Genomic DNA, 27,841 nt, shown 5'->3' with positions numbered 1-27,841 from the left:
TTTTTGAGAGGAAAGTTGTTGGTAGGCAAACCTTTAATTTTGGGCAAGAATAAAAGCAAGTTGATTTTAAGGTTTCTCTGGCTGTATGAATATTTCTTCCAAAGGACATGGTCAGAAATCTCCAGGGAATTTCAAATGTCTTTTCTGGGGAGAATCCGGTTTTTCTGGTGTAGACAGGCACCCCCAAACCATCATCAGTGCAACATGGCTTCCTCCTTCATTCCTCCTTCACCAGCTCTGTACTGCCGCCTGCCACGTTCCAGGAAGGGTGCTGATGCGGATCCGTGAATAACCAAGACAACATCCCCTGCCTGGGAGGGCTGCGCTGTTCCATCCTCACTGCAGTCCCACACTCTCAAATGGACCCTTCAAGATTATGGCAGCCCTTCTTGCTGCACTATCAGGATTAGGGCTGGAGTTGTGAACCCAGAATAGCAAATTCAATTCCTCTCAAATCAGTTTCTCAATGTTGTCCTTTAACCTCTTAGCAGGATTGAGGGAGTTTCTTTCTCTTCATTAGGCAGGTTATGGGACTCACTTAAACCAAGCAGCAAAGAGGTTAATTGACCAGGTTTGTGTTGTTATTTATATGTCATGTAAACACCCAGCTGGTCCTGGCCTTTACATTTGGCCATATCTCAGCAGGGATCACAGGATGAACTTGACACTTGTGAGACTCCCCAGAGAGGTCCTGAGATTGGGAACACATTCTTTTGAAGTGTGTCATCTGCTTCAATCTATTCTTTAGGCCAAATCCTAATCATCACACCTGTCCTCCTTATAAGGGTCCAAGTGTGGATGAGGCAATTTTTCCTTTTTCTGTCCGAAGAAGAGATTATTATCTTAAAAAAAAAGACAGTCTTGTAAGAGGCAAGTTCAAATACAAATTAAAATAATAATAATACTTAGCATTTCCACCCCACCTTTCATCTGCAGAGCTCAAAGTACTTGGCAAACATTAATTAATTCTCAAAACAGCCTTATGAGGTGAGTAGGGGTATTATCTTTATAATAATATATAAATACTGGCTGGTTCATGAAAGCAGCCACTTAAAAGGGACAATGCCACAGGATTAGTTTCAAAAACAGTCTTCTCACCTGGTCTAGACTTAACAATTTTGGATAACACATTTGGGAGTGCCAAATATCCTAATAATACGATATCCCAGAGTGAACATATATACCCTTTCAAAGTGATGTCTCTAGTGGTTTAAGGCAGTCTTATCTATTTGAAGGAACTTTTTAATGTTAAAAAATTCTAATTGTGGGTTGTTCACTTGAAACGATGTCAGTCTAAACATGAAAGGATTCTAAACTCTCCTAGTGCATAAAGTTTAGTAGCACGAGTCTGGGATTCTATTTCAAATGCATTTGCACTTGAAGGGGTTGTGACAATTTCAAGGTTTTATGTTTTTACTCATTGATTTAAATTTTGAGCATGTCGCAAATCACAGTTCCATGACTTGTCAAAATGCGTACCAGCCAGAATTTCTGTCTCATCACCAGAGATGAAAAATACCAAGACAGATAAAAGCTGACCAGGAATGCATTAAATTGGCTCCCGAATGAATCATACAAAAAGGTGGTCTATTTTTATTTGGTATCCTTTTCTTCCTTTGTCTCCTGTCATGACCTCCTTTAGCAAATAGAATAGTATTCCATTTTCCAGTTGCTAACCTGAATTCCCCAGAGTTGATTTCTGAGCACAGAACCGTCAGTGAAACCCACCGCATGTGGGCTGTGTTCTGTCATAACTTTGGTTCCATCTGTGCTTATTTTTCCTGAAGACAATGCTCGCCTATGTGAAATTGTACTGGCTTTTTGATCCTGAAAAATTAATTCTTTGGGTTAGTAGAAATCATACTTTTTCTATCCTAAATTCACCCCACATCAAGAATTACCTTGCCCTCAGTCAACATTACTTCAGGATTTTCTTTGTTTTATTGAGATGTAAAAATATCCCCAGATGCTGGCTGAAACCATTGTTTATTTTCTTGGTTGGGTAAATCCTCTATTTTAAAATTGTATTTGTTGCTCCGAATTTTTTACTTATTGATCCTAGTATGTGAATTGGTCCACTTGATCATGGAAGAAACCTTATATACCACTTAACCATGCAGTATTGATCTGCTAAATCTATCTGCTTGCCTCTGTCAATGGCTTCACTTAGCAGCCTCGAGAGAAAACCTGCTTTTGGTCTCATAGCTTGGTTGAGCTGATGGTCTCCAATCTCCAAAGTGGGATAAACCAGATTCCTTCACTGTGTTTATCTTGGCCCGCCATGTCTCTTTATGGAGAAAATGGTCCAAATAAAGTGCTTCCTCTGTGTATTTTGACAGGAAACACTACTAATATGCTTTCCTTTTGTTGTGTGCCTTTCTCCTTTCTCCCAGTGTTGTTTAAATATTTTCAGTACAATGACACATTTATTAATCCACTACTCTCTGCATGGGGCATGAAATGATTGGTTCTTCTGTAATGCCCTCTTAGAAAAGGTGGTTTCTCCAGTGAGAGTTAATAATATTACCACTATTCATGTAAAAAAACGCTGAGACAATCTCTTAAAAATGGAACACATTTATCTAAAACAGCTGGTAAAGAAAGCATGCAGGCCCAGCCAGAGGCGGCGAGGTCAGAGGTCAGGGTTAACACCGATCTCGGTGGAACTTTGAAGCTGACATTTTACAGATTATATGTGTCTCAGCGCACAGTGGGCATGGCATATAAATTGGACTTAGAGGCCCCTATTTGTTCTCTGCATTTTTATGAGCCCACAGAGCTCTTCTTTGAAGCAGCATACATAGAAAATAAAAACTCATTTTAATGTTGTAGAACTATTTACAATAAATCACATTTACATCCTGCCTTTTCCTAAGTATAAGATCTCTCTCTCTCTCTCTCTCTGTCACATACAGACACACACACACACACACACGCATACACACACATTCATGGAGTCTATTTCCCAACCTGGGGAGCTTATTTTTCACCTTATAGTATTGTAAACCTAGCTTCCTCTCTCTCCTTGCCTTGACTTAGGAATCAGATTAGAGATGCAGCTATATTTAGTACCACAAGGGCACCTTTTGTAAGTCATGTGAGGTGATTCAGCTAGAACGAGCACTCCTCACTCCCAGGACAATCCCCTGATACCATAAAATGCTTGCTATAGCATGGCACTTCAGCACTAGAAGAAAGCATCTGATTTCAAAGAGATTGAGTTCCACTCTGGAACTAATTATATCATTCGTTTTATGGATTTTTTTTTTTTTTAAGTTGCTAGGTGTTTTAACTGGAGAAGGCTGGCGACTGAGAGAGAAACGTACTGGCAGAGATTCTGCCATGGGCACTTTAGCCACCTAATTAATTTTCAATAAAAACTCGCAATAGTTAATTTGCTCTAGACCCCAATGTAAATCAAACTGAGACAAATAGGTTAAAATTAGAAATGTGTGATGGAAACCATGTTGATGGTCAAAATTACCTTTCACCCTGGAAATAACACAGATTGACAGGGAAAGAAAATGAGACCACACAGGTTTTTGTTCAAAGAGACTCTTAAGTGAATTAAATATTTTATTAAGGGGAAACCTGGACCAAAAAAAAGGTATCCAAGATCTATGAAAGAATGTTATTTTAATAAAAAGTAAAGTTTTAAAAAGAGTTACCTTAAAAATCAAAAATCACAAAATTAAGACATCACTTTCATTATACAAAGTAGCCTGGTATCCCCTTTTATTTTTTTTCCCAGACTTAACATGATATAGGGTATAATAGTAAAAATACTATAAAGTTATTAAGTTCCTAGATCTAAGGTGGCAGACGTACCCACCCAGTGCCACATTCCTTCAGCTCCTATGTTTTAAAACATTACTTTCCAACATCAAATAACCATTTTTACTTTTATGAGAACACAGACATAGATTTTTTATGATTTTATAATTATACTTCAATCCTCCAATTAAAATGCCCAGACAATATAGATATCTTTGGCCCAGTCTATTGGACAAATATTATTATTAAAGTTCCTTCCAGGACTTTATATTTGCAAAATATTTTGTGGGCTTTAATCATTTTAAATTGCCTTAACTTTGCCCATTTTCTCCATGCCACTCTGTTATTGCTCAGACAACCATTTCGTTTTAACCCACAAACTACTCACGTGATGCAAGGTGAAATAAGCTAATTTTTTAACATATTGGAATGTTAGTCTCAGTGATTGTTAGCTCTTTCCCCGTCCTTTGCTGAACATGGCAATTTAAACTACCCCTGGATTCTATTTTTATTTCACTTTTGCCAAGTTCACGAAGTAAATTCCCTCTTTCCCACTCAATCTGGCTTTTCTTCCTGCCCCAAAGGAATGATGTTGTCACTGTGATGTCTTCTAATGCACTATAAATGCCGTGATGAATTGGAGGCAGGCTGGTTGCTTCTGAGTGGGAGTCCATTATCCTGTCAGAGTGTTCCTTTCCTGTAACTTAATTTTTATTGTAACAAATGACTAACTACCAAAAAATGAAACAATGTGATGGGCCAATCTAAAGTGGCCTTCCTCTGATGGTAAGTGGAGCAGAGTGACAATTGTTTGCAGCTGCTTTCCAGAGGGCTCTCTGATGACATTCACTACCCGAATTGGAGTTATCAAAAGCATTTTCTGGGCATTTATGAAAGATCCTCATTCACATTGACTGACTAACGATACCAATATAAATAAAGTGCTTTGCAAAAGAGGTCATGTTAAGAATAAGAGTGGAAGAGACAGATTCTCGAACCTGGCTGCACACAAGAATCACCTGGAGATCTTGTTAAACTGAAATTCAGGGGCTCAGCTACCATCAAAGGAGATGCCCGTTTAGTCTGCTGAGGTGGGACCTAAGAACAAGCATTTTAAACAAGCATCTCTGCTTTTTAAATCTGTTGAAGCAGTCATACACATCATACTGTGAGAAACACTAGCCTAGAGCTCTGGTCAATTAATCTTTTCAATAAATCTCCACTGCACACTTGACCTTTATTTTATAACAAAGCATTTTTTTTTTTCCTGCTTGGATTTCTAACTAGGGTAGTTCACTCATATCCTAGTTCCAATTTGAATATGATCTGTTCACAATTGGTCCATTTTCCCCTGATTTGTTTTACAGATTAATAACCAACATGTCTGAAAGGTTAAAATCATCCGTTACAGATAATTTGAGAATATTAATCTGGAATCCATCAATCCCCAGAAATCCAATAAATTTGGTGTATAAGTGACCGAGACTTTATCTGGACCAGAGGGTTCACAGATTTCACCATATTCCCAAATGGGTCTGTGACCCAGAAAAGATTAAAGACCAGTATCCTGGAAATGAACGAATTTGGCCTCATTAATATGAAACTTCCCTATCAAATAAATGGTTGCAATGTCTAAATGGTATAACTGATTACATGTCTAAATAATGTAACTGATATTAAGGTTTTAGCTTTACAGGTGATTAACATTTTATAATAAAAATAAGGCTAATTGCAACCCTTCTGAAATATTAGAATGTTGTTTGATATTTGAAGTTTAATATGTAGTGTAATTGCATTGTCCCGGAAGCACTGAAAGTTATCTTCTAAGAAACATTTAGGAACTAAGGACAGAATCACTAGGTTTTACCTCTATGGGTTTAAATGGAGTCTATTTTGGAGGCAGAGTGAAACTGAATACATTCTAGAAGATCATGGAATCTCAGCATGAATTCTTCCATCTATTAAACATTTATTGAGGGCCCATCAAGAAAAATAAAAACTATCATATATTTATTGGAAGCTGAGGCTAGCAGATTTGTGAAATATTCCAGTTTCAACTAAACATATGCACACCTGTGAATTGTCATGGTGGCATTCTGTAGCCATTAAACTTTCAGTTGGAATAATTTCAGTAAATCACAGTTAACTTTATTAATCCATGTAATCTGTAAGAACAAAAGGATGATTTTTTTTCTTAAAAAAATGTTTGAACATCACTTAGTTAAAAGGCTCGATGAGAGTGGGAGATGATTGTTGGAGAAAGAAGCAAAATAATAGTTTTGTGAGTAAAACCACAAATCCTTTAATCTATTGATTTCCACAGAAATAATGCTAACCTTTGTGGATAATCACAAAACATGAAATGAAAGACATATCAAAGAAATATCAAATATTCTGGCTGTACCCAAACAACTTCTGGTAGGAAGACAAGATGTACTTTAAGGGACTTCCAAGAATTTCATTTTAATCACAACCCTTGAGGTGTTAAAGGGGTTCATGAGGTCTCAACTCATTGTCAACTAATTATCTTTAAGTTGTTGTCAGCACATTCTAATTATTATGCTCCTGTCAGCTCCACCACTGGGGGTGCACAATCCTAGAGTAATTGGTTCCAAAAACAATACCACCACCACCACCAAAAAAACCAAACAAACCAACAAACTCAGGGATGACTCACCTGGCTGCTGCTTGGTTTGCTAAACTAAACTGTTGCCGTCACCAACACACACATGCCCGTGCAAAAAGCTTTTAAGAACTTTCATCTTTTTAAAAGAGCAAGGGAAAAAATCAATAAAGTGGTGGCCTGGCCAGCAGTAGGGAATAGTTGAAGCAGCATGGGTGGCTGAGCTGTATGAGAAACAGATGTAAGCTCTCTGGGAACTGGGCAGGCATTTCTCTTTACAGCCAAATCAACCAGCCAATGGAAGGCAATTAATGTCTCTACCATCGGTCACCCACCCATTCCCAAAAAGATTATTCAATGTGGCTGCTGAGGCCAAGAGTAGAAAGCGGCATCCATCCAGCTGGAGAACATATGATTTGGGCTCACACTTTACCCAAGTCATATTCTTAAATATGATTTATTTCGAGGTCTGAATCAGCAGGGAAAGGCTCTCTTGCTGTTCTGACTTGGCACATTCTACCATCAGACAAGTCTAAATTCATCTGTTGCCATTTACATCCATATCTTTTTTTTTTTTAATTTATTTTTCTTGGCCTAGGAATCCTTTTAGAGTTGGTAAAGGACATGGACCTGACACAAAATGATTCTTGCTGGTGTAGAGTTAGATGTTACAGAATTAAGGATTTGGAATGATTCAACCCCTTTGGAAAACTGGCAGTTTCTCATAAAGATAAACAGGCATCTACCCTACAACTCAGCAATTCCAGTCCTAGGTATTACCCGAGATAAATCAAAAGATATATCCACAGAAATAATCATTTAAGAATATTCAGAGCAGCACCGGGCATGGTAGCTCACGCTTGTAATCCCAGCACTTTGGGAGGCCGAGGCGGGCGAATCACGAGGTCAGGAGTTCATGACCAGCCTGGCCAACATGGTGAAACCCCATCTCTATTAAAAATACAAAAAATTAGCTGGGCGTAGTGGCGAGTGCCTTTAATCCCAGCTACTTGGGAGGCCGAGGCAGGAGAATCGCTTGAACCTGGGAAGTGGAGGTTGCAGTGAGCCAAGATCAGCACCACTGCACTCCAGCCCAGTGACAGAGTGAGACTCTGTATAAAAAAAAAAAAAAAAAGGAATATTCAGAGCAGCATTACTCATAATAGCTCCAAAATGGAAACAGCCCAGATGTCCATTCACAGTAGAAAGGTAGGATAATCAAGTTGCATATTCATACAACAAAACACGACTAGGCAATAAAAAGGAATGAACTACAGATACACAGTATGATAGAGAATCTCAAAAGCATTGTGGTGATCAAAAGAAGCTGGATATAAAAGAATACAAGCAGTATGATTCATTTATATGAAGTCTACAAATGGGCAAAATTAATCTATAGCGAGAGATGTCAGAAGTCAGAAAGAAGTCGCCTTTGGCAAGGGGATAATTGAGTGGGAAGGGGCACAAAGAAACTTTTTGGGATGATGGGAATAGTCTATATCTTGTTTTGAATCATGGTTATGTTTGTGAATACAGCAGACAAAATGCATGGAGCTGAACACCTAAGATCTGTACATGGCATTGTATGTAAATCATGTCTCAAGGTTTTTAAAAATTGAAAAGCGAAGGATTTTTCTAAACCCAGATGATGCAACAGAAAAAAAAAATGAGGAAATTAAAAAAAATAGGGAAAATGGGGGGAAGTGGATGATGCTGGGGAAAGCCAAATTAATTAAGGATAAGGATACATATGAATGTGTGTAGAAATACCCAGCCATCTACCTAAGATTTTCTCGAGTGCTTACTAAGGGCCTAATACTGTGCTAATCACTTTAATATACATTATCTCATTTAATCTTCTTTTTCTTTGACCCTCTAGTACACAGAATTGGATTAATCATATTCCTTGGTTCATGACATATTCTCATCATTGGTCCATTTGTAGCTAGTTTGCTAGTTTTATTTAGTTGACTACTTATTTTTATTCATTATATGTGTTCACAAGCCTGCCGCTCCATCACAAACTAGCACCTTGACTATAACCAGTTATCTCCCTATTTGATCCTCTCTCCCTCCCATTCTCCCTTATTCCCTCTCGTTCAAAGCAGTCATCACCCTGGACCTTGTGTTTATCATTCTTTTTCTTTTTTGCATATGATTCTATTGCTGCTGTATAGACTCATAAACATATAGACTTCAATGTTATTTAGCTTTACCTTTATGAAAAAATGTGCTATACATAATCTTTGGAGATTTATTTTTTCCTTTAGTATCATATTGCTAAGATTCATTTATATTATTGTGTGTTTCTGTATCATTTAATCTTTACTACAACCTTGTAAAATTGGTGTTACTATCCACATTTATGGAAGATAAAGTTGAGGCTCAGAGAAGCTGATTAATATGCCTAAGGACACACAGCTAGGAAGGGGCAGAGGCAAGATTCAAAGCTGAATCTCTTAACCAATATACTACACTGCCTTCTCAGTTCTATTGCCAATTATCTATAGCCATATCTCTATCTATACCTATTTGTATCCATATCCATTGCTGTACATATTTATATATAAGCATAAATGTCTCCAGGTAGTGGAATACAAAATAATCAGCCAAGTTCATCTAATAATTTATGGGTTGTTATACCTTGATAGAGAAATACGAACACAAGCCTATAACCTCAAGGGTCAAGTCCTCTAAAATTTAGAATATACAAGCAGGTAATGTCTAAGGAAAAGCATCTGAAGTCAGAGTATTGTATGTGTGTGTGTGTATGTGTGTGTGTACGCACGTGCATGTGCAGTTTCTGGAAAGTGTCTAAGAACAACATCCTTATTTTATTTAATCTCATATGCTAAAAGGGCAAATACATGGGCATTGTTTAACTGAGTCCTTGCTTTGCACCTTATAACTGTATACCAGAGGCCGTGGAAACTGGATCGCCCTCTCAGGATGCCATTACAGCCAAGCAGAATCTCATTAAAAATCAATTCCTCGGGTCCATAAAGCCAGTTTATTTTATCTTCCTGCAGTGCCTGCTGCTAGTAGTTACACAGTTCCATTGTGTGGCAGTCTTGTCTGTTAAGAACATTGCACAAAACGGCTATTTAAAGATTTTCCATTTTTATGTTAAACTTTATAATTTTACAGTAGTTTAAGTTTACAGGGTTTGCTTTTCAAGCTTAGGGTATCTTGTTACATGGGTTGGAAGTAGCATTGCCAGTCCTAAGGTTCCACTAATTAAATATTTGCCTTTATAAACTAGATGTTGTCCAATGTGAGTGTGCAGATTTAATTGGGCAGCAGGGCTCCAGAGCTAAGAAAGCCTGATTTGGCCACTTTCAGCAATTTCTCATTCATTGCCGCTTTCTGATTGTTGAATTGTGCCTAGGGCCTTCACTAGTAGTAACACAAAAATCAGCTAGGGAATTTGCTCTTTGTAGTAATCCTAATTCAACTCTCACTAAATATCTTAGAAATCAGTATCAGCCAAATTTTATAAATGGGGAGTTGAAAGCACATAGAGATTTAGTGACCTGTACAGGTCACCCTGAATGAGCAACACAGGCAGAAGAAATTGGAGAGGCTACTCTGGCCCCATCTGGAATCTTTTAACTCTTTTGACCCCCTTCAGCGGGCTTCAGAGCTCGCTGATTTCAAAGATCAGTGACCTCTTTGGGATAGTGCTTGGCAGTGAAACAGAGAGGCTTGAATTCCTTAGATTTTGGCTACTGTGGTCCATGACGCAGTTTGAGTTTGTTTTTTAGAAGAGTCTGTGCTGTTAGTGAGGAGAGTAAGGAGGGATGGGGAATGGTGGGTTGGGCTGGGATTGAAGTAGGAAGATGTTTAAGATCACTAGAGCCACCCAGTGTTCCTTCCCTACCACGTGTTGAGGACTAGCATAAGCATGTCATTACATTTTTTTTAAAGGTTAGAAGTTGACATTGGAAGGAACCAAATCCAAAACAATCCTCAACATAACCTTTTTCAAATTCTCAGTGGAAAATAATAGGGTTGTCCTCTGTTATGAACCCTTGCAATTTTGACAATTGCATTTCTCCTCAAGAAACCATCCCAGGCGGGTGCAGTGGCTCATGTCTGTAATCCCAGCATTTTGGGAAGCCAAGGTGGGTGGATTGCTGGAACTCAGGAGTTCAAGACCAGCTTGGGCAACATATTGAAACCCTGTCTCTACAAAAAATAAAAAAATTAGCCGGGCATAGAGGTGAGCAGCTGTAGTCCCAGTTACTTGGGAGGCTGTGGTGGGAGGATAGCTTGAGCCTGGGATGCGGAAGCTGAAGTGAGCCAAGATCCTGCCATTGCACTCCAGCCTGCGTGACAGAGCATAACCTTGTCTCAAAAAACAAAAACAAAAACCCTCACTTTACAGAGGAGACACAGAACATTAAATAACTTTTCCAGGTCACATACTCAGGTATTGGCAGAAAATGGACCATCACCCAGGATCACCACCTCCCAAGCCAGTGCTTCTCTCTGTCACCCCTCTGCCACTAAGAGCACCTTTAATAAACCCTACACCAAATCGTCTTTGGATTTAGAGTCATTTTAGTCTGGGCTTGAAAACATAAAATTGAAATATTGCTACATTAGTGTACAGTGCTAATGTTTGCTTAGGGTGAGACTGGGCTAGGAGAATAAGACCTAGGGAGAGCTCCAAATAAGATCCCCCAGCTGGGTGCAGTGACTCATACCTGTAATCCCAGCACTCTGGAAGGATGAGGTGGGAGGATCACTCGAGGTGAGGAGTTCGAGACCAGTCTGGCCAACATAGCAAAACCCCATCTCTACTAAAAATACAAAAACTAGCCAAGCGTGGTGGCATGCACCTGTAATCCTGGCTACTCGGGAGGCTAAGGCAGGAGAATCACTTGAACCTGGGAGGCAGAAGTTGCAATGAGCTGAGATCACCCCCAAGAATGTGAAAATGGAATCTTCAACAGGGAGAAAGAGTTTTAAAGACTACTGAAGCTTTTAGAAAAATTAGAGGTCCTTGGCTGGACACGGTGGCTCATGCCTGTAATCCCAGCACTTTGGGAGGCTGAAGTAGGTGGATCACTTGAGGTCAGGGGTTCGAGACTAGCCTGGCCAACATGGTGAAACCCCGACTCTACTAAAAATACAAAAATTAGCCGGGTGTGGTGCCACGTGCCTGTAGTCCCAGCTACTCGGGAAGCTGAGGCAGGAGAATCACTTGAATCTGGGAGGCAGAGGTTGCAGTGAGCTGAGATTGTGCCGCTGAACTCCAGCCTGGGTGACAGAGCGAGACTCCATCTCCAAAAATAAATAAATAAGTAAATAAATAAATAAATAAATAAATAAATAAATAAATAAATATTATAGGTCCAGAAAGTATGCAGTGATAAATAGCCCCTGAAGCTGCATAAAGCAAGAAGGTAAGAACATTTTTAAAAGCAAGGAACTTCTGAAAGTGCATAAAAAGTAAAGTGCATTGCAGGGAAACATAGGAAAATCATTCATGAGCCTCCGAATCAGTGGCTTGACTCAGCACTGAAACATAGATCTTGAGCAAATACAGACGGAAACTTGTTTTACGAAGGACCAGGAGAGGAATTGTCTCATAAGAATGTGTAACTAGAAATGGCTTTATATGCCTGGTTCATCTATATGCCTGCTACTGCACTTATTTGTGTATATTTTTTGCTAATAGAGGTCCTAAAACTGATGTAAGAATCTGTGTACACTAAAAAAAATTCTGATTCCCCAAGCTTTGCTGAAACAGAGCATAGGGAGGGAGATGGGGAGATGGGGAACAAGAAACACAGTTTTTGAAGGAAAAGCAAAAACTTCATTCCTTGGGCGGGATGGTAGAGGGTGGGGTTGAAGGGAGTCTTCAACCACGCCAAGTCTAAATAGACTGGGAGGCTTTTATTTGGAACTCTCCTTTGGCAACGTTTCATCACAGCATGGTTTCCATTCTTGGCGGAGAAAAGGACCTGGAGGCTACAGAACTGGCTCAGTCTTCACTCTGACAATACGTTCACAATAATGGAAGACATCTTTTCCCTATAACTTTGAAAAACATGAAAGCAGATATTGGCTCTGAGTATGTCTGATAGTCCAACTTTATTTCCTGTCAACAGAAATAACTGTGATTTATATGTGGTCATCAACTTCGCATACTCACAGACAATTCAGATTGAGAGAGTACAGCGAGATGTAATGCTCGGAGCCGTGATGTATGCCTATCCAGCAAAGCTTCCCAGTCCAAGGAGACCTCGGGGACTGAGAACGACTCTTTAATATTCTCTCTTCTGACACTCTATCCCCAAGTGCATCCTTCCAGTGAGGTATATTACATGGGCTTCAGATGAACTACATGTCGGCTTTGATCTCTGTAGCCCCTCAGCTACGCTTCTTGTGATCCTGAAGGTTGGTTGGACTGAATCCAATAATTATAATGAGATGCTGAAGGCTGAGGAGCTGATTCATGTTGGCATCCGGCACACTGTTTTATTCTTTTAGTATTCGTTTACATCAGAGGAGTGAGAGCATTTTAAAAATTCCATTTTCTTCTCAGAATGGATTGATAGTGCAGGCAGTGGAAATTGGGTGAATACACCTTTTCAGTTAATGCCATCTTATGTCATCTGGTTTTGAATTCAAAAGCATTTTTTTCCACTGTCCTGTTGTTATGCTGTATAATTTATTGAATTTAAGATGTCGAGAATCATAAGATGCACCATTACGTTATGTACCACTAAGAAAAAAATGCTGCCAATTAAAATATCACCTAACAATTTTTTACATTTTTTGTACTTTATCCTTATTAAAAGGGTTCTTTTACATTTGTTTAGATAGATTTTTCTTATGCATCATGCTTCTGCTGATATGAAAAGAAAAATATACTTAAAATAAATTAAGGTTTATTTTGGCTAAGATTTTCCTAACATTCCTTCATGTTCAGAGTCCAACTCTTCAGAATCCCTTAGAGACAGAATCTTCAATGTCTATGTTATTGTACACAATGCAGTGTTTTGCCCCAAAATATGACAATACTGCACAATGACAGCTACATCCTGACCATTACCTGGCTGACAGTGAGTCTGTCTAGGGGCCAGCGATTGTAAAATGCTATGGATTGTGAGAAGCCAAGACTTTGAGATACATCCTGATTTTAGAAATGTTAAAATGTGGGGGGAAAGTGCAGTTTAGAATGGAAGAAATATTTGTTTTGGTATTGAAGAATGGTACCAGCTTCACTTACACACAATTTTAAAATAGTTTACAAAAATTTATATTTCTGGCCGGGTGTGATGGCTCACACCTGTAATCTCAGCACTTTGGGGGGCCGAGGCAGGCGGATCACCCGAGATCAGGAGTTTGAGAAGAGCCTGGCCAACATGGTGAAACTCCGGCTCTACTAAAAACACAAAAAATTAGGCGGGCATGGTGGCCCATGCCTGTAGTCCCAGCTACTTGGGAGACTGAGGCAGAAGAATCGCTTGAACCCGGGAGGCGGAGGTTACAGAGAGCCGAGATCGTACCATTGTACTCCAACCTGGGTGACAGGGCAAGAAGCTGCCCCCCGCCAAAAAAAAATTGTATTTCTTAGGTTCAATATCAACTTCAGAAAAGTAGGCAAAGTTTAAATCATTTCCACCTAAAGCTTTTTGCTTTGATTGAATGACTGTTCCAGTATAAGCAATTCAAAGCAAGTCATAGAATGCTAACTGGGCATACTTAATTTTGCTTCTAGAAAGACTCTGGAGGTTTTCTGCTCCAGAAAGAAGTGACTATTGTAAGTGTATCAGTCAGTCCATTAAGCTGTGAGTCAGTTTCATACAGTTCCTGGGAAAGGCATCTGCCAATATTTATTGGTCTTTCACTTAAAAAGAAAAAATATAGTTTCAAATATAAAAAGACATATTCTTCCTATTTGGCAAAGACATTTGGTGAAAAGCAAAAAAGTGGCAGTCTTTTCCATTTTTTGTGCCTATGCTTATGACAAAGTAAATGACGTGTACTTTTCCAGGGTTAGGGCCAAGAATTTTTTCTTTATGACATAGTTGTAAAACTAACACATTTGTGAAAAAGTTTTTTAGAGGAAAAAAGGAAATTTGGAGTAACCACTAGAATTATATTGCAGAAAATATTGTTATTTGAATAAAAATTAATGATAAATTTTTTGAACATTTAATCGTAATGTATAGAAAGTCACAAAATTATCATAAAATGTATAAACATCCAAACTTTATTTACTCTCAGGAACTTTAATTAATTTATTTGTTTTTATTTAAGTTTTAAGTTCAGGGGTACACGCAGTTTTGTTACATAGGTAAACTCACGTCATGGGGGTTTGTTGTACAGATTATTTCATCACCCAGATATTAAGCCTAGTATCCATTGGTTATTTTTCCTGATCCTCTCCCTCCTCCCAACCTCCACCCTCTGATGGGCCCTAGTGTGGGTTGTTCCTCTCTATGCGTCCATGTGTTCTCATCCTTTAGCTTTCACTTATAAGTGAGAACATGCAGTATTTGGTTTTCTGAGGAGCTTTAATTTTTATAGCTACTATTTCACATGCACATACACAATCACTTCAGGGCAGATTTTTTTTGCTGTGATTTGCGTTAGACCCAAAGGTAATTAAATGCTGGTGATTCTGTCCATGTCCAGCGGAGGGCAGCAGTGCACATCTTTAAAAACGGGATTCTCATTACAGATTGGACCTACATCAACCTGAGAAATCGTACGCTGCGTTCCGTGTCGCTGCAGTCAGGCTCCGGCCACAGGCCCCGTCAGGGGCAGCGAGGCCACGGCGAGGTGACTTCAGGGGGCCAGGTGGCAGAGCTGAAGGCTTTTCTCAGTTCTGTAGAACGAGCTTCCCCAGCCCCCGAGTGTACAGCGCAGGAAAAATGCAAGACTCCATGACATGCAAAGGGGCTGGCACTGAGCCCACTGCTTGACTGCTGAGTTTACCTTTGGTAGTAAATTTGAAGAAATGTGGCTAAAATGCTACTTATTTCCTTCCCAAGATTTCTGTCTTAGGGTTAATTTCTACTTAGATTGCATGGCCTCCCGCTTTCTGCTCTGATGAAAGACAATGAGGTTGGGCATTGGTGGCTCACACCTGTAATCCCAGCACTTTGGGAGGCCAAGGCAGGAGGATCACTTGAGGCCAGGGGTTCGAGACCAGCTTGGCCAACATAATGAGACCCCTGTCTCCACAAACATTTTTTAAAAAGAAAAAAGACAATGAAGAGATGTCATGGCTTTGGTGCTATGAGTCTGTAATACAAAAGCCATCTCTCCACGCTAGCAGTGGCCAGGGTTTTGCCTCCTTCATACAGTGCCTATACTCACCAAAATTCCAAGGGGACTTACCTGCAGGGGTGCCTGTGTTCTTTTGAACTTTCCATTAAAATGGAGTGCACTGGGCAGTGGTCCACCTAATGTCATTTTTGTTTTTCAACTTAAAGAAGACACATATAAAAATTATTCAAATTTATTAATGAGGTTGCAAATGCTTAGGAATCAATTATTCTAACCTTGTGCATTACTTGAGTCTGTAGAAGCACTGGATGCAACACAGAAAAAAGTACAGTCTAAAGGTATCATGATGCGATGGTTCACACCTGTAATCCCAGCACTTAGGGAGACTGAGGAGGGAGGACTGCACAAACCCAGGAGTTGGAGGATGGTGAGGCCCACACAGCAAGACCCTGTCTCTACAAAAAAATCTAAAAATTAGCTAGGTGTGATGGCACGAGCCTGTAGTTCATGCTACTCGGGAGGCTGAGGTGGGAGGATCACTTGGGCTCAGGAGGTCAAGGCTGCAGTGAGCTGTGATTGCATCACCGCACTGCAGCCTGGGTGGCAGAGCAAGACCCTGTCTCAAAAAACAAAAACACAAACAAGTAAAGGGGTCGTGAAAGTTTAAGTCTTAGACTCCCTGCCAACCTTTTCATCAGCACAGAGTAAATTCCCCAGACTGTTATTATTTTATCAGTGCTGAAGAGTGTATACAATGTATGCACAACTTAAGGAATAATAGCAAGATGGACACTAGTGTACCCACCTCCCACAGTATTACTAGTACTTTGATACACCTGTTTGCCCTCCCTGCCGCCATTCACCCCTTCTCTCCCAGGGGTAACCACTCTCCTAAATTGTTATCTTTTCTGTGTTCTTCATTATAGTATGAATTTCTCTCTATTCTGTTCCATTGGTCTACTTGCCTACTCTACATTAAAATCACCCTGTCCAAGTCACTGAAGCTTTCCAATTAAGTCTTCACTTCTGGTAGGTCAAGTGAAATCCCCCTCCACCTTCTCACACCTTCAACTCCAGTTCTTTTTCAGGGCTGTCTTGTCTATTCTTGTTCCTTCACAGATTTAGTCTTAACATTCATGATTAATCATTATTTGCATACAAACTAAAAGAAAATTAGAGGATGAGAAGTTGACTCCTTTAGCGAGCCTCTCAGTCGGCCAACCTGGTTTGAATTCTGGCTGTCTATACTGCCTGTGCTGCCTTAGACTAATTATTTAACCTCTCTGAACCTGGCTTCCTCATCTGTGAAATGCAGTTAATATTAGCACCTACTTCATAGGATTGTTGTGAGGAATACAATGTGATAGGCAAAGCACTCAGAACATTGCCTGGAAAGTGCTCAACAAATGGCAGCTATTTGTTTTGTCACTGCTGACTTTGAATAGCCAGGGAGCTTCTGAAGTCACACTGCCCTCAGCTGGAAACCTGGCTGTCCCCAGCCAGCTGCGTAACACTGGACCACTTTCTCTCTCTCTCCAAACCTCTGTTTCTGAATTTGCATAATGGGGATAATATTAGGGTTGTTTAAAGATGACATGAGAAAACCAAGGGAAATCACTTAGTGTGATGTCTGGTAAGTTGTATGTGCTCAACAGGATTTTAAGTAGATTTCTTTTTCTTTTCTTTTCTTTTTTTTTTTTTTTTTTTGAGACAGAGTCTCAGTTTGTTAACCAGGCTAGCATGCAGTGGCGCGATCTAGGCTCACTGCCACCTCCACCTCTCAGGTTCAAGCAATTCTCCTGCTTCAGCCTCCTGAGTAGCTGGGACTACAGGCACACACCACCACGGCCAGCTAGTTTTTGTATTTTTAGTAGAGACGGGGTTTCACCATGTCGGCCAGGCTGGTCTTGATCTCCTGACCTCAGGTGATCCACCCGCCTCGGCCTCCCAAAGTGCTGGGATTACAGGTGTGAGCCACCACGCCTGGCCCATAGATTTAATTTTTAAAGTGAATTGCATCTTAAGGCTAAAAATGGTCTGCACCCTTGATTCCGAGTATCTACAAAAACACTTGCCTGGGAGTCATTGGAAAAGAATGCTGGTAGTAACAAAAAGTTTATAAAATCACCTCTTGTGATCTTGCAACTTTTCTTTGCTTTCAACTATCGGAGGTGCAGGGAGGAGAAAGTGTTCATTACTCAGGGCCGGACTCTCTTTCCTGGGTCCCTCCTCTGGTTCCACAGCCCGCTTTACTGGCTGAGGGCAGACAATGCAAAGCCATGTCTTAACTTGATTTCCAGAATCAGAGGAAAGTTTAACATAACAAAATTTTATAGCTCCTGCCTAGTAACATATATTACTTAAAAAAAAAATACCTTTCCCTTATCATGCATTATTCTTTTACATGTACATTTTCCTGACGTATTGAAGTAATATTCCGCGGTTTGCTATGAGTTGGAGGTTTTATGGCCCTTCTGTGGCAGATCAGACTAAACATAATTCATTCATAGCTACTTAGTGCTCAGGGAAATAAACCCCTGAACTTAAATAACTATGGTGTGACCTCTGTAAAATATTATTTATGGCTTTAAAACTACTATTATGTAGATATCAAGATGTGCCAAATGTTATAAACCAAACACCAGCCAGCAAATGGGACAACTACTATTCCATTTATTTTTTTCCTTCCTTTCTGGATATTTCTCTGCAAATACTACTTCTGTTTAAATGGATTCTGGGGTAATTACCCGGCAGGGGAAAGCAATGTTTATTTACATTTTATTATGGAATATTACAGTAAGTAAAAAATTCTCTTTCATAAAGAAGCACCACAAAAATGTGAACATTCATTAACATACTGGAGTTTAATAGGAAATATATTGATTACTTTTGAGCATAAAGTAACTATCCTATCAATGAACTAATGTAACCCATCTGCTATTAATTTCTGCAAATTAGTTTATGGAGGAAAACCTGATTGTACATTTAAGTTATCCAGATGGGATACGCTGAGCATTTCCATGCTGTTAAGAATATATGTGCATTCTCAGCTGTCTTTAAGATTTTCAATGTTTAGAGTGCCATCTCTGCATCTTACATTATTAGATGCATCTCTGCATCCAATAATTTCCTGAATTATTTCCTATGCATTCAACTATATTGTAGGAAATAAAATGTTCAGTGGTAAGAAAGTAATGGAGTCATTGGTTTCCTAGTTGTCATTCAACAAATGTTTGAGGACCCATCATGTGCTGGTTATGGTACTTGGCACTGGCAATAAAGATGAATGAGAAAAAAATTCTCAGCTCTTGTAGGACTAGCAGCCTGAATATGGAGATAGATAAATGAATAATCAGCTTCTAGGCACATGGCAAATGCTCCAAGAAAGAAATGGAATAAGTACTAAGAGAGGACTAGGGTAAGGACAGGGCATGGGAGAGGCAAAGAAGACTTGCAAAGAACTTCACAGAGGATGAAAACACAGAGTCAAGTCTTAAGGAAGAATGAATGAGTAGATTCTGGTGGTCAGGTGGAGGAGCAAGACCAGCATGAGCAAAGACACAGAGGTTAGGGCCTCTTTAAATCATTCAATATGGCTGGAATTTGGTGGGGTGTTGGAGGAAAAGTGGATGAAGATTTAGAACGAGGCCAACCATGAAGGTGTGTATGTCCTGCTGAGGAGTTTACTTTCTCCTGTAGGCTGTGGGTAGACAGGAGTGATTTTGCATTGAGGGGTAACATGATGAGACTTGTGTTTTATGTAGCTCATTGTGGCTGTGATGTGGAGAATAAACTGGAGCCCAATTAGGAGGCTTCTCCAACTTTCAGATGAGAAATAGCAAAGCCCTGGGCCAGGGCAGTGGTAAAGACAGAATTGACTGAAAGTGCATTTGGGATATAGAAGCAACAGGATCTGATAGCTAGGTTGATTCTAAGAGGAAACAGAAAGGGAGAAATCAGGGAGGCAATTCAGGGATACTTGAGGGGATAGAGGAGTCATTTTCAGCATCTGATGCTATTCTTGGAAGGATGGGTTTGGAGAAGTGGCCAATAAAGTTAGTATGGCCCACACAGAAGTTATGGTACCTATGGGGAGGGTATTTAGATGTGTTCAAGAGGTTTTTGGAAATGTGAGTTTGGAGAGAAGTTAGGGTTGGAGACACGGATTATGCCACTTATATGTATGATGTTCAATAATGTTTTTAAAGATACATGAAAGTGAATATATGAGTGTTGGGAAAAGAAAGAGAGATCAGATTGTTACTATGTCTATGTAGAAAGAAGTAGACATAGGAGACTCCGTTTTGTTCTGTACTAAGAAAAATTCTTCTGCCTTGAGATGCTGTTAATCTATAACCTTACCCCCAACCCCGTGCTCTCTGAAACATGTGCTGTGTCAAATTCAGGGTTAAATGGATTAAGGGCTGTGCAAGATGTGCTTTGTTAAACAGATGCTTGAAGGCAGCATGCTCATTAAAAGTCATCACCACTCCCTAATCTCAAGTACCCAGGGACACAAACACTGCGGAAGGCCACAGGGACCTCTGCCTAGGAAAGCCAAGTATTGTCCAAGGTTTCTCTCCATGTGATAGTCTGAAATATGGCCTCGTGGGAAAGGAAAGACCTGACCGTCCCCTAGCCCAACACCCGTAAAGGGTCTGTGCTGAGGAGGATTAGTATAAGAGGAAGAAATGCCTCTTTGCAGTTGAGACGAGAGGAAGGCATCTGTCTCCTGCCCGTCCCTGGGCAATATAATGTATCGGTATAAAACTCGATTGTATGTTCCATCTACTGAGATAGGGGAAAACCGCCTTAGGGCTGGAGGTGGGACATGTGGGCAGCAATACTGCTCTGTAAGGCATTGAGATGTTTATGTGTACGCATATGTAAAGCACAGCACTTGATTCTCTACCTTGTCTATGATGCAGAGACCTTCGTTCGTGTGTTTATCTGCTGACCTTCTCTCCACTATTATCCTATGACCCTGACACATCCCCCTCTCCGAGAAACATCCAAGAATGATCAATAAATACTAAGGGAACTCAGGGGCTGACGGAATCCTCCATATGCTGAACGCTGGTCCCCTGGGCCCCCTTATTTCTTTCCCTATACTTTGTGTCTTTTTCTTTTCCAAGTCTCTTGTTCCACCTAACGAGAAACACCCACAGGTGTGGAGGGGCAACCCACCCCTTCATATGAGCTAATTGGCTCATCTAAGTAAAACTTAAGACCACAATTCAGTTGTTTGCAAACTACATTGAAATAACAGATAAGTCTTCATCCTTGAAGACCTGTAGGAAAAAATGAAAAGAATAGAAGCTGTTTTACATGCTGTCACTTAGCATGAATAGGAAATGTTTCCTTTCTCATTTTGGATTCTTTAACAAAAATTGGAAATGTCTTTTACTTATTAAAATCATAACAAGAATTAATCAAGTCTTCCTTTGAAAATACTCATGGTCCATTCCAATGATTGTCATTGCCTCATCCAGAAGTTATGCTTTCTTTTCTTTCAGAACATCACTTACTTTTATAGAGTTCTGTACAAAACTGAGCAAAATGTAAAGGAATATATTTCTACCTCATTGGTCTTGATGACTTTCTAACACTTCATGCATTTTGATGGATAAGATTAATGCAACCACATAGAGTTAAGCACCTTGGACTTTCAGAACAAAGGCCTTTTAGAAGAACAAAGTATCATTATTAATGACACATCATTTACAGTTTTCATCATAATGTAAGGTTTCAGCCACTATAATGGGAACTTAGTTAAGAGCTCAATGTAGAGGGCAAGGCTATTAGCTAAGGTTCTTGACGGTAATACCTTTTGCTCCTAAGGAAAAAGATAAATCACACTCAAATTGATCAAAAAGACAAGCCAAGGGGTTCAGAAAGAGGTGAGCCACCATTTGCTTACTAAATTTCTCAAAGGCCTTGTCATCAATGAGTCCTGGTGGTGAGCCCTGCCCTCATCATGGGTTTCCTTTGCTGCCAATCCCTTGTCTTCTAGGTATCCCGCTCCTCCAGAAAAATGCCCCATGCTTCAGACCTCATCTTTCCCTTTATTCTCCTCTCCTGTCTCCTTACAACCCCCAAAGTTTCTTGGGTTTCATTGCCACAGGATTTTTCTCTGTCCTACGTGAACTTGGACAGCAAAGTACATTAAATAAAGGAATGCTGGTTTGCTCCAGTAACCTAATTGACATGAGTACCGCTGATGACGGCAATCTTAATGCAAGGTGGCAAAGCAGTGGGGACGCATTTTTTCCTGAATACGCGTTGTCAGTGTATTCAGTGTTTGTTGTATTACTAACAATTAAGTAAATAATGGAGGATGCCTGTGTACATAGCATCAACACTATTAGAAAAATTGGCAAATTCCTGACGAACTGCTGCTCTTATGTAAGAATCTCTTTGGGAGCTTAATGTACTTCAGGTTCATGAAGACATTCTTAACGACTCTTTTGAAACTACTGTTTTGGTTGGAAGAGACTTAAGGGACATTTTCTTGGGGAAAAAAATTAAAGTTAATTAAAAAAAAAAATGCCATCTAAAATCAGCCAGCTCTGTTTTAGGTAGAGAGAAAAAATCTGGAACACAAAGAAATGTCCAATAAAAATAACAGAAGAGGGAATTTACTTTTTATTTTTCTTTTTCTTTTAAGACAGAGTCTCACTCTGTCACCCAGGCTGAAGTGCAGTGGCATGATCTCGGCTTACTGCAACCTCCACCTCCCAGGTTCAAACGATTTTCCTGCCTCACTCTCCTGAGTAGCTGTCACTATAGGTGCCCACCACCACACCTGGCTGATTTTTGTATTTTTAGTAGAGGCGGGGTTTCACCATTTTGGCCAGGCTAGTCTCAAACTCCTGACCTCAAATGATCCATCCACCTTGGCCTCCCAAAGTGCTGGGATTACAGGCGTGAGCCACCACGCCTGGCCGGGAATTTACTTTTTGATTATGTGTATGCCCTTGGACTTCTTATATCCAAGGGCATATAGGGAACTAGTTGATGACCTTGCAGCTCTACCAGCAACTTTGAGAGTTACTCAAGATTGTTGAGATCTCCTATGACAGGAAGACGGCAACAGACTTAAAGTAAGGTAGAAAGGGTTTTGATTATATATTATGAAGTGATATTTGCTCTAAAGGAAATTCCAGACTATTAGTCCGTCTCTGAATTTTGATAATTACATAGGCTTGGTTTGGTGGCTCACACCTGTAATCCCAGCACTTTGGGAGGCCAAGGCGGGCAGATCATTTGAGGTCAGAAGTTCGAGACCAGCCTGACCAACTGGTGAAACCCCATCTCTACTAAAAGTACAAAAAAATTATCTGGGCGTGGTGGTGTGCACCTGTAATCTCAGCCACTTGGGAGGCCAAGACATGAGAATCTCTTGAACCCAGGAAGCGGGGGTTGCAGTGAGCCAAGGTCACATCACGGCACTCCGGCCTGGGCAACACAGTGAGACTGTCTCAAAAAAATAATAATAACAATAATTTTATAGTGAGCAAATTGGTTAGTTGATTTGATTGTGGAGATACCTGGAAAATCTTTCTTGTCATATTATTGTTTTAATTTTTTTTAACCATCTGAGGAAATACAGTGACATATTATTGTTTTAGGAGCTCTCACCAACTACTTTACTTTCTCTTTTATGCTTTTATTTTACAAAGTTAAGTCAAAGCTCATTTCCAGTCCAATTGTTGAGGTTCACTCTTTTCTATCTCACTTCCCGAAGATACCTCTAGCTAGGGAACATTTACTGGGCAACAAGGGAATTCAGGCCAACAAGAACCTGGAAGCCTGAGACACCAGACAAAATGCTACAGCACAGGGATCATTGCAGGAAAATGTTTCCCATTTCAGTTTTAAAGTTTCTGCTGCTTTGAAATCCAAAATATCCAATAAATAATTGCAATTTATAATTGAAGTAAAATGCAGAAGACTACTATGATCACATTCTTTAATAACTTTTAATACTACAAAAATTTTTTAATTGATATTTATTAAATTCAAACAGTATTTGAGGACTATCCAGTTTATATACATGTTGAGGTTGATAAAGTTCAAATTCTGTTTTAGGAAGTTAACAACGAATTGAGTTCATTTTAACTGAATGTTATTATAAAAGATGGTTTTCTTGCTGCAATGTAAATCTGCTATTAAGAAATTAGCAAAGTGGCTAGGGCTGTTTGTGCCTTTAAGATCATAGTTCAAAAGAATTAAGCAAACTCGATAACAAAGGTAAGACAAACATAACCTTTATTCTCTCTCAAAAACCCAGAGAACAGGGCCTGGAACCATATTCATTAATTTAATCAGAATCAGAATACTTTAACTTTCATAGTCTCATTTAAAATTTTATAGCGATATACTGATCATTCTAAAAATAACAAAATACATGTTGCTCTCAACTACATAGTAAAAAAATGTAGTAAATTCTCTTACCCAAAATAGAGGAGGGGTGGGCTAGTGAGCTGCTCAAACATTTGTAACAAATAAAAATTTCTCTATGTACATATAATGATCATGTTTTCATAGCCTAAAATCACCATACAAAATCTAATAATTAAATTTGTGTCGTGTTCAGGAGTTGGGAAGCCAACACATTGAATTAACAAAGTATTTTTGGTATATGTAAATAATGGGATAGAATCTCTTGAATCAGGATGTCCCAGAAGTTCTAAGGCAGATATCAATGACATGCACATTGTCCATTGTTCAGTAATTTTCAAAGACTAGAATAAACTATGTAAACTATTCAATACAATTGAATATTACTTAACTGCTAAAAAATACTTCAAGATCTTGCACTGCCTTAAGTGAGTGAGTAGAATCAAATTAGTAATTGGAAAATAGCTGTAATAGCAGGCACCAAAGAATTCTGACAAATACCAAATAACTGTTTGCTTTTACCAAATAAACTGGGAAGATGATATCACAAAGGGTTTTAAGTTATTTTGCCATACAAGGTTTTTAAAAATAAAACTACTGCTTCTTAGAATAACTTTAAACATACTGATTGATGTTACTCAATCAATAAAATCAATTGAATGATTTTAGTTGAGTGTTAATGTCATCTCAAAGGTTCAAATAATCTTAATCTAGTTTACATATAAGACTATATATGCCTTAGCATTGATTCAAATATGATTACTAGAAATCAACAGATTTCATTTGAAAAGATAAAAATTTTTTTTTTTCCAGGTCCAAGGGAAAAGGTATGAATGAAGCCCTTTCTAATCACACACACACACACACACACACAATGACAAAGAAGACTGAGCTAGGAGGCATAGACGTGACTTTAGGGAACTTACTTTCCCTCGAAGATATCTTCCAGCTATCTGATTCTACGTTAAAGCATTTCCTCTAAACTGTACAAACTGGCCTCACATTTTCGAGTTTCTACACAGTACCTGGCAAAGTTTGCCTGTTGGCTTTTATACCAAAATACTAAAATATCAAAAGAATAACGTAAACCTTGTCCTATAACTCTGTATGCCAACTAGTTTTCCCGATAGTGATTTTTAAAAAATTCATTCCACAAGTCATCAAGAGCTTCCTACGTTCAAGGCAGAGTGCCAGACCAAACCTGGAACATCATGGTTGTCACTGCCCCTGGGAACAAATTACTATCTGAAAAAGTGAACTCAGTTGACTGCTTCAGGCCCAACCTGGTTCAGGGTCGTGATTCCCAAATTGGAGGGAATATGGGACTCTCCAGAGGAGTTTGTTAAAACACAGCTTCGAGGATCTCATCCCAGCCTTACTGTGTCTGCATCTCCGTTTGGTGTCTCCTAATCTACCTGCATATTTAACAAGCATGTTCTCCCTCACGCCTCCACGTCTCTGCAGGTAATTTGTGGGCCTCACTCTCCATTCCAGCCCACTCCCCCCACCAAAGAAAAGAAAACCACTGTACCGTAGTGGCAAAAGCTCTGGACTCAAGAGTCAGGAGTCACTTGCAGCTGCCTGATCTTTGTTACTTCACATTGCTAGGTCTCTCAATCTCTTCCTCTAATAGGGGTTGAACAGGAGTCTCCACAGGGATCCCTTCCACTCTCAGACTTGAAGAACCTCACATGGCAACTCGGTGTCGTGAAGGAGGTGAGAAGAGTTTGCAAGGATGTGTCACTCTGCAGTCAACATCCCTCCCCCCGGGCAAGACAGTAGCAGCCCCCCAAGAGCAAGGCGGGTAAGTCCCTTCTCTGGTCCCCTCATTCACAAAGGGAGGAAAAGCGAGGCGAGGTTGGAACTGGGCGAGGGGCGAGGAGGAGATGCCAAAAGCACCTCGCAAGAGTTTTGGCAAGAAGCAGGAGGGGTCCCTGGAAAGCCGGAATCACTCCTCGTCGTCGTCGTCCTGGTCCTGGTAGCGAATGTAGACGACCAGCATGACAAAGCCGGTGAGGATGCAGAGGGAGCCGACGATCAGGTAGGCGATGCCCAGGAAGGGGTTCTTGCCACCCATCCACGAGATGCTGCTGAAGATGAGGAGCTTGTGGCCGCCGAACGCGCGCACCGGGTAGTTGTAGGTGATGTTGACGCGGTAGGCGCCCCGCGGCAGCCCGGCCGAGTAGTTGCCCTGGCGGATGCGCGCGTACAGCTTGCGGAACGTGGGCAGCGCCGCCGTGCGCATCCACACCACGAAGTCCTGATTGATGAAGCCGGTGTTGTTGGGGTCGGGGCTGAGCTCGTAGACCGGCCGGCGCCAGTTGGGCGGGGGCGCCGTGCCCTGGAAGGCCAACGCCAGGCTGCCGTTGACCAGCGGCGGGTTGCGGAACTTGACGTGGTAGTCGGTCCACCAGGCGATGCCGGAGCGGTCGAGCGGCACCTCGACGTAGGGCCCGCCGGGCTGGCGCTGGTGCCAAAGCGAGAAGGAGTCGTTGAAGAGGCTGTTGGCGATGGCGCCGCAGGGCGCGATGGGCAGGCCGGCCGCGCTGCGCTGGTAGGGGGCGCACTCGTTGACCGGGTGGCGCAGCGCGCTGGGCAGTCCGCTCAGCTGCGCGTCGTCGCGGGACACGCCGTAGCGCCGGTTGTTCTGGTAGAAGTTTGTCAGCTCGTAGTAGAGGTACACGGGGCCCTGGAAGAGCTCGGGCAGCGAGAAGTACCAGGCGCACGAGCAGGGGGGCGGCGGCGCCCGGCCCTGGCCGGCCGCGGCGCACACCGAGCAGTTGCCGGTACCCGGGTCGCCTGTGTAGTCGTACTCCAGCTCCTTGATACCGTTGGAGGAGTAGTAGAGGCCCAGGCCCAGGCCGATGAAGGCCAGGCCCGCGCAGAAGAAGAGCGGCAGCGCGATGCTGGCCGACAGCAGCGGCTGCCAGGCGGGGAGGCGCTGCTGCGTGAAGGCGGTGTTGTCGGGCTGGTGGGCGCCCCGGGCCGTGGCGCTCCAGGTCATGGCGGCCGCGCGGGGGGGACCGACGCGCGGGCTGACCGAGGAGGGGGGACCGACGCGCGGGCTGACCGAGGGGGGCCCCGCGGCGGGACGCCTCCCCCTCCGCGCCGCGCGAGCCCGGGGACTGCTCTCGGGTCGGGTTTCCCGCCGGCTCAGGTGGGTTTTTGCCCAGGCCCCGCCTCTGCCTCCCTCACAGGTGAGTTTAGTTCCAGGCCCTACGAGCAGTGCCCACACCCCCCAGTTCCGCCTCCTCCCAGGTGCGCTCCACCCCCGCGGGTCACCGGGAGCCGCACCTCGCCCGCCCCTTCCGAGGTGAGCAGGTGGGTGTTTCTTACCTCACCTGGTAGACTCAGTCTCGCGTTTCCTCTCAGTCCGGGTCATCGGACTCCACCTCCTCTCCGAGGTGAGTGGCGGCCCCGGGCTGCCTCTGAGTGGCTCCTATCTGGCTCAGGTACCACCTTCTCTTCCGCCTTCCAAGTGACTAGAGTTCCTGGGCCAGTCTCCCGAAATCAAAAGGCGCTCCGGCCTCCAGCAGAAATTTCTGCTGAGGGCTTCCACCGTGGTCCTGGAGGCTTCAAGATTTCAGATTCTTAATCCTCTGTTATTTGCGGGATAAAGGTGACTCTAGACCATTTTGTCTTTTAGGTTAGCTTCAGAAACCCCTTTCGCCCAGCTTTCAGTCTCAAGTTGGGAGTGTCCAGGAAATTACGTTATGATAAATCTGTTTCGAATTCAACGCCTGCGTTCAAATTCTAGGTTTTTTTTTTTTTTTTTAAGGGAAAATGATT

The 27,841-nt window shown here is 41.4% G+C and overlaps 1 protein-coding gene and 1 long non-coding RNA gene across 2 annotated transcripts; both read right to left on the bottom strand.

Moving 5' to 3' along the window:
• Window positions 1-27,788, bottom strand: LOC129487801 (uncharacterized). The gene is made up of 3 exons (XR_008659463.2): window positions 27,394-27,788; window positions 1,678-1,827; window positions 1-842 (listed from the first exon to the last, which is right to left on the bottom strand). It is a non-coding gene; the product is annotated as an uncharacterized lncRNA (long non-coding RNA).
• On the bottom strand, window positions 23,904-27,400 carry TMEM30B (transmembrane protein 30B). Its single transcript, XM_063645531.1, has one exon. It carries the CDS (start codon window positions 27,054-27,056, stop codon window positions 26,001-26,003), a length of 1,056 nt encoding a protein of 351 aa, XP_063501601.1. The 5' UTR covers window positions 27,057-27,400; the 3' UTR covers window positions 23,904-26,000.
• Window positions 27,789-27,841: the final 53 nt, after the last annotated feature.

This window comes from Symphalangus syndactylus, chromosome 8, assembly GCF_028878055.3.
Source record: "Symphalangus syndactylus isolate Jambi chromosome 8, NHGRI_mSymSyn1-v2.1_pri, whole genome shotgun sequence".
NCBI classification, from domain to species: domain Eukaryota; kingdom Metazoa; phylum Chordata; class Mammalia; order Primates; family Hylobatidae; genus Symphalangus; species Symphalangus syndactylus.
Note: the sequence above shows the minus strand (reverse complement) of the source record. Positions and strands in the feature narration are given on the sequence as shown.